At 39.6% G+C, this 12567-nt stretch overlaps 1 protein-coding gene across 1 annotated transcript in view; it reads right to left on the bottom strand.

Annotated features, from left to right (window-relative positions):
• Positions 1-12567, bottom strand: part of MYOM1 (myomesin 1) — a 124683-nt gene that overhangs the window by 100446 nt on the left and 11670 nt on the right. Inside the window, exon 2 of the mRNA XM_012725755.1 lies at positions 7418-7741. Coding sequence (XP_012581209.1) covers positions 7418-7741 — 324 coding nt within the window. The remainder of the gene's footprint in view (positions 1-7417; positions 7742-12567) is intronic.

The raw sequence follows: 12567 nt of genomic DNA, 5'->3' as shown, positions 1-12567 counted from the left end.
TCCCACTCCTAGGTATCTACCCAAAAGACACAAAAACACTGATTGAAAAAGATACCTGTACCCCCATGTTTATTGCTGCTTTATTTACAATTTGAAAAACATGGAAGCAGTCCAAATGCCCAAAAGTAGATGACTGTATAAAAAAGAGGTGGTACATATATACAATGGAATATTACTCAGCAACCAAAAAAGAGAAGCACGTGTCTTTTGCAGCAACTTGGATGGAACTGGAAAAGATCATGCTTAGTGAGGTAAGCCAGAAGGAGAAAGAAAAATACCGGATGGTTTCACTCATAGCAGGAGTATAATGGACCAGGCGGAAAATAACAAAAATAATGAACAACCATGTACGAGAGACATTTTGTGGGGGTGGAGTGGGGAATGGGATCAAAAACGGGGGGTGGGGAGGGAAATGCACTGGGATTATGGTGATGGCACATGGGTGACTTGGTGATGGGAAACCCGTGGAGATTACAATTGAGATGGAAAAAAAAAAATGTACAAAATGATGTAAAAATAAAAAAAATAAAAATAACACACTTTACTGTTAAATTGCAAAGTCCTAAACTAGTCAGAACCCACAAGTAGTAAGAAATGAACATTGATGACAATAAAATATGTTCTGTTTATTTTTGAAAAAAAAATTTCTACTTATACAGGAATATAGCCACAATTTTCCATTCCATTTCCCCCCCCCCATGTTTAAACATTTACTCTCTTTTCAGTAACTTTCCACAGATGATATTCAGTCATGATCTAAAAGCAAATGCAAGGAGGGTCTGGACCACTGCCCAACATGAATGGAGAATGGCCGTGTGTTCTAGAAAAGACTGATAGATAAAACACTGAGAGATTTAAATCTTCTATGGTTATTGATGGAGGAAGGAATGCAGGGGGAGGCATCACAAGATTGATTCACACAAGGGGGATGGTTATAAGGTGCTAGCACAGCAATTAATACAACCATAAAAATCAAGATTCTTGACACAGCCATAAAATCAAGATGGTGGAGGTCCCAGCACATTAACAGACTGTTGGGGGCTGTGTCTGAAGCTCAGAGCCAAAAGGTAAAAGATAAGGACATGGAGGCCCTCCCTGGTGGTGCAGCGGGTTAAAGCACTGCACTGAGAAACTAAAGCCACTTCCGCATGAGTTCGATCCCCGCTTGCCCTGGAGGTGACCACATGGCGCGCAGACCTCTCCTGACCCGCCCGCTGCTCCATTCAGCAGTGTACTTCATCCATCCACCTGTTCTGCTTCCCGCTCTGTCTCTGGTGAATCCTCTCACCCTCCGCATCTCTGGCCTGTACCCCAGTTCTGTACGAATAAATGAATAAACCTTAAAAAAAAAAAAGATAAGGAAATAAAGCTCCTTAGGGAATCTCCAGTCCTTTCAGATTCTATTCAAAATCAACAAACCTAGGCTCACAAGGAGTGGGCCTCTCCCAAAGAGAAGCTGCCTATATCATTGCAGTCTGCACCAGCACGGGACAGCAGTCCTTTGCCCACCTGTGACTATGCAGGTGCTCCATTCTGCCCACTCTCTCCCTCCTGCCTACCCGTGACCTCTACCATGCCAGGACCTCTCTGCACTGACGTCCCCTAGCAGAGGCCGCTCTCCTAAGGCCGTTCTGTGACCACGCCTCTCTCTGCAAACCGGTCCCTTCCGGGGTAGCTCTCCCTTTCCACTTGTGCGTATGCAAGTGTCCTTTCCTCTCCTGTCTCTTTCTAATAAACTTACTTACTGTTTAAATATAACTGAGTCTCTGTCTTGTGGAGAAACTTGCCACCTGCCACTAAAAGGAGAAATCTGGTGAAACCTTTCCCATTGTGGACCCAAGGCCCTGAACTCCAAAACGACATCAATATCCCTAAATTATTATCAATTTCTAATTATTTTAGAAATTAATTTAACCAGACTATACTGTGGCCTTTTAAAAACCAGAAGGGAAAGAGCTTACTCCATATTTTCCAGAAATTATGTTAGACAGGACACATTATTAGTGTCAGAAGGTGTCTTCTAGAAGCTAAGGCTGTGAACTGCAGTCTAGGGTTTGCAAAATATAGTCTTACTGACTTAATTCCAAGACATCTCAGAAACCCACACCCCACCCAGTTAATTTCCTCATGTAAAGATTTTAAATAGGGCAGCAAGCCTCACTGAGAAGGTGCTAGCTGGCCAAAGACATGAAGTAATGAGGGAGTTAGCCATGAGGCTGTCTCATGTAAGGTGCTCCAACTTCCACTTGTTACATCTGAAAAGACTGCTGTGGAAAAGTCTTCCTGTTCCAAAGATCTTTTGGGCTTTCGGAGTTCAGAGATCATGGTGGGGATACTCAGTTATACCTGATTCCCTGGACAGAGCCCAGGGCAGTAATTGCTTTGCCCTACCTCCACTTTGGCTGATTTATTCTATTCCTACTCTGATAATGGGCAGGAACTTTCTTCTCACAGCATGGGCCACCTATTTATTAAAAAAAAAAAAAAAGCCATTCTGGAGATATCTGTTATCATCTAAACTTAAATTTAGCCTGCAAAATAAATTGAAAAATAATATTTCCAATGCAAGCACAGTTAGAAGACAGGGAATCACATATTTCTGGTTGTCAGTGTAAAGTAGATGTCACTCTTCTACTCAAAACACTGCCATAGCTTCCTCTTTGTGACTCAGAATGAAAAGTTCTTGACATGGTTCAAAGGGTAGATTGGTTCTGCTCTCTCCATTACCCTTCAGATACCTTTCCTACCTACTTTACCCCTGATGCCCCTATTTCTGCATTGGCTTCCATCCTCTTCCTTTCTGCAAGGCCTTGCAGGGTTTGTGCATGATGCCTGCAGTCCCTTCCGCCTAGACAGCCTCATGGCTAACTCCCTCAGTACTTCATGTCTTCGGTCAGCCTGCACCTTCTCAGTGAGGCCTGCTGCCCTATTTAAAATCCTGAGCTGCTCTCCTTGCTTCACAGACCTGCTGCCTCCTATCCTACTCTGTATTTATTGCTTCCCATAATATTTACTATCTTTTAACCTAATACAAAATTTACTATCTTCAAAATTTTATTTGTCTCTCCAAGCTTAGAAAATACATCCAAGAGGGCAAGAATCAGGTTAGTTTCATTCAGTAACTTATCCCAAACCCTACAGCAGTATTTAGCAAAAAGGAGTCATTCTCTAAATATTTACTTTATGAATGAACAATAAGATCTAAACCTGTTCCCTGTGTGCCAGTCATTATACTAAACACCTTACAAAACTCTCTTTCAGACCTCCCAACCTACGGAACAATCATTTTCCTTATTTTATAGGTGAAGAAAGTGAAGTTAATTAGCTCCTTTAAAGATATACAAGCCTAGGGCCTTCTCTGGTGGCACAACAGATTAAAGCACAGCACTAAAAAGCTCTCTGAAGTCACTGCAGCACAAGTTCCACACGGCACAGCAAATCTCTCCTGACCCACCCGCTGCTCCCCTCAGCAGTGTATTTCACTCAATTTGCCTGTTCTGCTCCCCATTCTGTCTCTGACGAATCCTCTTTCCTCCCCGCACCTTTGGCCTGTACCCCATAAATAAATAAATCTGAAAAAATATATAAAAGCCTAATTGCAAATTAAACACCAGCCTGTTTAATTCCAAATACTATATACTTCCAATTGTGTTATAACACTTGGAAATGGATATACAGAAAATGGACATCATCTGATGCAAATTTTTGAGGTTAATATACTTTAAGCAGTAGATTTCTTTGATAGCATCTTTTGAAATCATATTTGAGGGGGAGATGGAGTAAGTTTTCAGTTTCCCCCTCAGTCTTTGCTATAATCAGACCCATGAACAAAAGGTGCAGCTTCTGTGTTTAGTGTTCTATATTTTTTATTATATTTTTTATTTTAGTGGTCTTTATTTTTAATACTGGTATCTTTTTCTGAATTAGAATTGGTCTGAACATTCAGCACTGGTCTGAACATTAACATGTTCTAATAATTCTAATGATGTTCTAATAAGTCCAAAAGAAGTTACTATCTGGTAAACCTACAACAGGAGTTGACCAATGTGGCATGAAGTAGGTGAGTGGCAAAATTTACAGTTAGGTAGAGGCCCTAGGAAAGTCACTCAAATCTTGACTTTTCTCATCCCCCAACTAGTCCCTTGTTAGTATGTGTATCAGATTCTAAACGATGAGTCAAAGAGAAGTAAGATTCCAGGCTTGGCATTTCTGAATGTTTTGACTTAGAGTCTGTATCCTTCCACTTATTGCTCCCTGCTCCAAATCTTGGTTAATTTGGTCCTCAATGACTTCTGTCAGAAAAGACTAAATAAAAGGAAATATAATGTACAACTGCACAGTGAGTGCCAACAAAATTTTTGTGGCGGTGAGGTCAAGGGGTATTGCTCATTATAATTGTCACTGGCTACCCTTGGAAAGGGGATTTGTGGTGGTGGTGGGAGGGGGGTCAAATTACTATTCCACTACACTTCTTAGTGAAATTAAGAAAAAGCATTTAATCTGCTTGGTCTGAAACTTTCTCATTTGTAAAGTGAGGATAATAACTTATATTTCTTCGGGTTATCACAAAAATATGATGGTTTAAAGGATGCAGTGCTGAACTGTATTCTATGGAATGAATTTTAATCTGTCCAAAACCAGATTTATTGTCTATCATTACCACGATTTGTGGTAAAGCATAGCACTACAACCTGCATTATAACCACACAGTGAAACAATCACTGTTCGTAAGATTTGCTGAGGGTCAGTCAATCCCTAGCGCATGTGAATCTCCATAACACTGAACATCCAACCACCAAGCAGAGGCTAAAAATAGACCAAGCCAAATGCTTACATACTCTCCACAGAACTGTATTTGCAACGTTAGGTGTATGAAGGCACAAAATTGTGCACAATCCAGAGAGAGAGTAAAGAAGAGAAAGAGAGTTCATGTAGCCGAGAAAAGTTGCTCCATTTTGAAAATAAACAAAATGAAGTCTAAAGAAATAATGAAAAATTTCAAATATTCAAAGAATTTTATCTGCACCTGTTAATTCTAACAGGCCCCCCCAAAATGAAGACAAAAACACCTCCTCACTAAGGGTATTTTACATTCCTATGCTTTCTTTCACAATGTATGATACAAAGGAAAAAATACTGGCATTTTCTTTTTCTCTTGTTTCTAGGTCACCATATCTAGGTCAACATATTTCTATCACAAAGTTTGAACTGTTCAAGCACAGCAAACTATTAATAAATACCTACCAACTATGTAAATATATACATTACAGGAAGGAATAGATGTGTAATTGAGGTATAGAAAAATACAGTTTCAATTCCCATAAAAAGTTCTTTTTATCTAAAACAGCTATCTTCAAAAGATTATATAAAGCAATTATTTTATGAATAAAATATTAAAATGTTGAATTACTAATGTCTGATATATTAGATTATATATTATATATATTATATATTATATATATTAATAACTATAAATACTGCACATGTGTTTAAAAGATGACTGTATAAAATTAAAATAATCAACATAAAATTAACAATATAATTGAAGTAAAGATCTCTTTAAAACACAAATTTTTAAACTCTAGAGATTCTATAGCATGGGGAAATGGAAAAAGTACATAGATTTATGCCAACAATTGCACGATTATGAAAATGGTCATCTTCTATAGGCTCAGCACAGGCAGTCCAAGAAAATGGATATTAAAATTAATCTCCCCTCTGTCACAAGACAGCTGCTTTCCTAAATGAGGTTATTAAACATATTCATGGAACATTCTTCAGGAGAACAAATGATGCTGCCACATATGTGTGGAATTGATTTCTCCCAACTTTCCCTTGGAAGGCAGCTTATTTGCAACAAGTGCCAAAAGAAATGAATTCTCCTCAATGACAGTATTTCCGTATTTGCAGCCAACGTGAGGTCCTTATGAATATCCCATTGCAGAATATGACCCATGAAAGTGAGATTGCAAAATGATCTTTTTAAATGGAATTTCAGAACGTGGCCATCACACATTCCAGGTAAACCCCAGCAGACTCTGGCTCTAGGACTGAACTTAGGAGAAATTCCAAGAGGTCACTGTCAGTGTTCATAAAATGACAGCTGTAGATCAGGGCCTCCTTAACTCACACAAGGATTTAGGAATTTCTGCCTTCAGAAACCTTCCTCACTTTTAGTCATGCAAACCACTCTATTATTTCAATAACTTATTTAATTGCTAAAAATAAACAACTATTCCAGTTGCCTTAACAGATAATTTGTAGACTCAAGTTTTATGACTGAAAACTGTGTTATGTGGCTCTCCCAGGTGGTACAATGGGTTAAAGCACAGCACTAAGAAACTTAAACCACTTCTGAATGTGTTCGATCCCGCCTGCCCCTCAGGTGACCCACAGGCCCTGCAGACCTCTCCTGACCCGCCCGCTGCTCCCCTCAGCAGTGTACTTCATCGATCTGCCTGTTCTGCTCCCCACTCTGTCTCTGGTGGGTTCTCTCACCCTCCACATCTGTGGCCTGTACCCCAGTTCTGTATGAATAAATAAATAAATCTTTAAAAAAAAAAGAATGAATGAATGAGACTTTGCACCCGGCCTGAAAGACCTTAGTTGATGCTGACACAGAGAAGCAGCCTCAATTCCCAGCCCAGGGACTAAGCTTCACATAGTGGGGGGTCCCTGGATACAGGAGCCCACATTTTATCAACTTCTCTGTTGCTAGAGAAACAAGACTCTGTATTCACTTTGCAGACCAGACCTGTACTAAATTCTACTTTTCTAGCATTTTATAGCAACTTTCTCTCTCTTTTCCTCAGATTTGTGGTTTTCTAACTGCAATAGGTCAATTCATCTCATTTTGTCAGAATATAGGTTTTTTTCTAGTATGATTAGGCTGACACAGAGGGTATGTTTTTATAAAATGTGCTGGCTAAAGAAAATTATCTGCTGCTTGAATAATGGCTCAGAATTTTGATATTGTCTTTCAGATATAAAAATAAAACATAGACACCTCTCAGTTGTAGTTTAATCTCCTGTGACTTGGGAATTTTGAATGCTATGCTACTTTCTGGATCTAAGTGGAAACATTCTGAGAGCCAGGACCCTGCTGGGATGGGAGTATTAAAACGGCATTTTCTGGCTCTGCTGCTGCCCATGCAACCTGTGGCAAAACTTCTCTGCTTCTAGAAATATCACAGTCGCCGGTTCAAACCAGACACCCCAAAGTGACTGTGAAGTTCTTTGTGAAACAAAAAGACAGTATCCAGAAACAGGGAGACTTCAGGCCCAGGTCTCCCTCAAACATGGCCTCACTCCACACCTGGTTCAGATATAGGGCTCTTGGAATGAAGAAAGGAAACATGGTGTGGGCTGGTTAATCAGAGAAGCCTTTGCACTCAGGCTGAGGCCTGCTTTTACATACCCGTGGGAGTAGCCATAGTCGTATGCGGAGGCTGCCCTCCGACTGACTGCAGATGCCAGGGAGGACTCAGTGGCCTTTGATGCCTGTTGCTGGTAGGACGCTGCAGATATCTGGCTGAAGGCCTGTGATTCCTGGCGGAAGGCAGCGGCAGAGCGGGTGCTGTAGGCCGTGGAGCCATGGGTGTAGATGGCAGAGCTCTTCTTCTCCTGCTGGTACTGGCTCAGGGTGGTGCGAAGGTCCTTGTTGCGGTAGCTGCTGTCATAGTGCTTGTGTAGCTTCTGGTAAAATGGCAGAGACATAGTGTGCCCTGAAGAACCAGACAAGCTACAAGAGAGCAAAAATATTTGAGTGAGCCATTCAGGAACAAATTACATGGGGCAAGTCAAAATCAAGATGTAAAAATGAATACTCTTTTCAAGAGTACAGGTTAGTTTACCTGGTTACTCCTCATCACCCAGAAAGTCCCCGCTGAACATTATGCATTTCCCACTTTATCTATGGGGTGTTTACAAAATTCCTTGACTGGCAATTGTGCTGTAACTACTGAGTGCCTACTATGAGCCTGAAACTATTTTGCATGTGAATAAGTGATGAACACGGCAAATGAAACTTCTGCCCTGATAACTTAATGTAAAACTTTATATTCTATTGCAGAAGTTAGATGATAAGAGAAAATAAATAGGAAATATATAAGATATATTGGAGTGTTCTAGATGGTATAGAGAAAAATTAAGCAGAAAAGGAGGTTAGCATGCAATTTAACGGCCTCCACAGGGATGGATGGCTTCACTGGAAAGTGACTTCTGAGCATGAGTATGGTGGGGGAGGAGTGTTCTGAATGGGAAGACTAATGCAAAGGCACTGGGGTGTGACCCAGTGCGTTGTACTCTAGTGCAGCTGCCTAGAAAGAGAGGGGTGCAGAGAGAGGTATAGGAGATAATCAAAGAGGTGTTAGGAAAGAAGAGAAAGGAGCTCAGGGTTCTTTATATGACTTTAAGCACTTTGTGTCTTAGTGTGAAAGTATTGAGAAGGCATTAGATGGTTCTGAACTGAGAATTATTCTCATAGACATCTGAACAATAGACTGTTGAAAGACAGAATAAAAGCCAGTAGAATAATTGGAAGGCTGCTATGAGTTGAGTTATATAGTCCCTCAAAATTCGTATGTTGACATTCTAACCTCTAGGTCTTCACAGTATGACTGTATTTGGAGATACAAAGAAATAAATTTAAAATAAAGGTCTTTGATCCCTCATCCAATACAACTATGTCCCTATAAAGTCAAAGATATGTACATATACAGAGAGAAGACTTTGTGAAGACAAGAGAGCCACCTACATGTCGGAGAGACCTCTGGGAACATCAACCCAACTGATACTTTGACCTCATAGTTCTAGTCTCCAACTGTAAAGAGAGACATTTCTGGTAAAGTCACCCATTCATGGTACTTGGGTATGACAGTCCTACCAAGTCCATGCTATTGTCCAGGCTAAAAGTGATAGGAGTAGCAGTGGAAGCATAAGAAGCGATCAGACTGCATGTTCTGAAGGTACAGCAAACGGCATTTGCTGAAAGTTCTGAATTAGGGTGTAAGAGAAAGAGGAATGAAAGACAATGCCCACGTTTTTGCCTGAGTGACTGGAAATATGAATTTGCAATTTACTGAGATGGGAAGAATGTAAAAAAGCAAGAGCTCTGTATAAAAGAAAAGGAAGTTTAGTTTGAGACAGTCTTCATTTGAGTTACCTGCTGGACATCTAAGTAGACATGCTAAGTTGGCTATGACCATGGATTACAAGATAAAGGTTTAGGTTGGAGACCTACATTTGGGAGTCACCCACATATAGATGGTTCTTAAAGCCAAAAATAGAGGAGAATGATTGTAAATTGAAAAAGAAGTACTAGAATGAACTTCTTTCAAATCACAGAGACTTCAAAAGGTCAAGTAATACATTAGAAAAAGTATTTGCTACACTAGGAAAATGAAGTCCTAGTCCACTATGAATATCTAGTCTTCTTACATAAGGAAGTAAGAAATCAGTCATCAGTATAGCAGTTTGCATTGTGAACTTGAGCTAACAGTTCTCCTGAAATCATAGATGTGCTTGCTTAGCAAGGGAAGGGAGATTTCACATTGCATTAGCTTTCTTGAACAACTTGTCCACTGACTGAAGCCTACCAGTCACGTAATGACCTTGGATAAAGTAACAGTTTGGTGGAATTACTGCAGTTCCCAAATTTTGTATACTTTGCTCATGTTTTGAAATATTACTTTTAAATCATACAAATAAATACAGTTGTGAAGTAATAAGTTCTTTCAAATCCTTTTAAAAGTCTAAATGAGTGAATCTTTCTAAATCTTGCCATATGTTTTATCAAGCTTAAATCTACCCTTTACTGGGCTTCCCTGGTGGCCTAGGATTTAAGTCTCAGCACTACCACCATGAAGATGGCCCACCTGGAAGGACTGAGTTAGATCCTCCACCAAAGAGCTGACCCACATGGCAGAGCTGACCTCTCCTGTCTTGCGTGCTGCTCCCCTCAGCAGTGATTTTCAGTAGATCTGCCTATTTTGTTTCCCACTCTTTGGGGAGTTCTCTCACACCTGCCAAACCTTCGCTTGTACCCCAATTCTTCTATTTTTAAAAACAAATAAATCTACCTTTTATTTAAACCATTAAAAAAAGTCATCATGTATTCCTTGGAGAAGAAAATCCAGTCAACTCCAGAAATACTTTTCTTAGGACTCATGGAAGACATCAGTCTACTTGTTATTTCCAAAGAGGAAAAAAATAGCAACTAGCAAGCAACTTTCTTTAATCTTTAAATAGATTGCTATTTTCTGTCCTAAAATATACAGAATAATTATCATGAGCAATGAATCACTGCTAGATAAATTCTGACAAAACAGATGCAGTTAGAATAATTATTATAGTTTATCACATTTAGAATGAATGACCTTATGTATTAGTTTATAAGTTAAATACACAACTGAACTGACTTAAAATACTGTTATTTTCACAAAATAAAATCTGTAAAGATCGTGCCCCTAGTTATGTCTTGCACTGTCTTTATTTCTATTTCCCCAGATACACATAGTTTAATAACATCTAACATCCAAACATATAGAAAATGTATTACAAGTAAATAGGCTTTGGCTTCAGCTGGTTGTCTCAGCTCTGACCTCTGGAACAAAGGTACAGCTACCTTCTCTCCATCAGTCAGGGAGGATTATCCCTCCCCACACCCCCACCCACCTTGACAGCTACATTATATTAGGAGGACAGATGGTTTCCTTGGTCTCTGTTCCTCTAACACCTGTATTTTCTTTTTATAATAATTAGGACACAAGGAATAAATGTGAACTCCACAGTCATAACCTTGACATGAGATTTTTGCATAGACTTTAGAGAACTAAAGCTGATTAAAATTATTCACAGAAAGTGTTAACTTTTTAGCATCATTAGGTGGGGATCTGTGCTGCCACTGGAATATTATTTAAACACCATTTCAGGAAAGGGAAATCATCATCCACTCATAACATCATCAGAGAAAAAACACTGAATTAGAAAGCAGAGGCTCCAGGGTTAGTTTACTCCTTTTGACTGAATTTGTAATCAGGGACTACTGCAGGAATGTGGAAGACAGAAAATACATGATTTCCTGTCACCTCATCTATTCCAGATTTCTACCAAACCACTGAATTAAAACTTGGAAAGAGTACTTAACTCACACATACAATTCCAAGTGAGACTGATATCTCATCTGGTTCCAGTAATAGTAGTTTAATTTAAAAAGAATACTGTGCTCTAAGGAAAAACTGTGCCAGCAAAAACTGATCTTCCTTTCCAGGACCCCCACTTTCCTACTTTGCTGTTCTGACATCTTTTGAGAAAACTGCTGAGTGGGGAAGACAGAAAGAAACCACAAACACCCCAGAGCTGTTCAGCACCTAAAATACTCAGAGCATTCTTTCCCCTCAGTGTCACACTTACCAGTTTCCAAAGGAGTGATGGTGGAAATGCCGTGGAGCTGGATGATAGAATGAAAAACTCACAAGGTTGAGTACAAGAAAAAGTTAAGAGGCAGGACTAAAGACAACCCCCAGAGAGCAGTTCAAAAATAATGCATGTGGTCAGGCAACAGAATGTCAGAGTCACACAGCCAGCCTTTTATGGCCAAGAAGACAGATAAATATAGCAGCAAATAGGGAGGGAATTCCTAGCCCATAGGAAGAGAGAGGCACCAGCAGGTAATAGTCTCAATAATGTAATGACATTAATGCCACTCATTGGGTCTGGCCTGGTTAAATAAAACATAAGACTTTTATTTGGCTCTCAGAGTTATTTTCAGTATCACTTTATCAGTGGATATTTAAAAGTGCAATGGAGAGTGTAGTTTGTGTTGAGTGCTATAAATAGATGTAGTAATCTGATTCCTAAAGTGGACTTCATGGAATTTTAATGCCAAGATATGGCTCTGGGTATGCTGTTCACATCTAGTACATTTTTACGCGGTGAATAAAGAACTTGAGGCCAACTAGAGACAAACCAAGTAAGCAGTGGGTTACAAGCAGCAGTTTGGGCCTGATGATACACAATCACTGTTTCTCTCATTTTAGGAAAATTGACAAAGTAAGTCACAGCTTCAAAACTTGAATATTTGATTCCCTAGTCATTAGCTAAAGTCTTTGAAAATCAGTATTTTCAAACTCTCCTAAAGTCAGAATAGGCTTAATCTATCTAATAAGAGGTTCTCTTTTTTGTTTTTTTGGACTATAACAAATTTAGAGATGATTTAACCTGGAGGTTAGAACCTGCTCTTGAGCCCATACAGACCTTGATCCCAAGCCGTAGATGACACTTACCAACATCTTAATAATTAGAAATTTCTTTGTCTCCCCTAAGCTAATGTATTTTCTTGAAAAAGTAGGGTTAATATCTAAATTATGGAACTGCTGTGGAGATTAAAAATAATATTGGAGGTCTGGTAGAGCAGCAGATTAAAGCACAGCACTAAGAAGCTAAAGTCACTTCAGCATGAGTTCGATCCCAGCCCTGGAGGTGACCCACATGGCACAGCAGACCTCTCCTGACCCACCTGCTACACCCCTCTGCAGTGTACTTCATCAGTCAGCCTGTTCTGCTCCC

Source organism: Condylura cristata, unplaced genomic scaffold (genome assembly GCF_000260355.1).
Source record: "Condylura cristata isolate star-nosed mole 26May11 unplaced genomic scaffold, ConCri1.0 scaffold00016, whole genome shotgun sequence".
Lineage (NCBI taxonomy): Eukaryota > Metazoa > Chordata > Mammalia > Eulipotyphla > Talpidae > Condylura > Condylura cristata.
The sequence above is the reverse complement of the archived record's forward strand: the minus strand, read 5'-3'. Positions and strand labels throughout refer to the sequence as shown.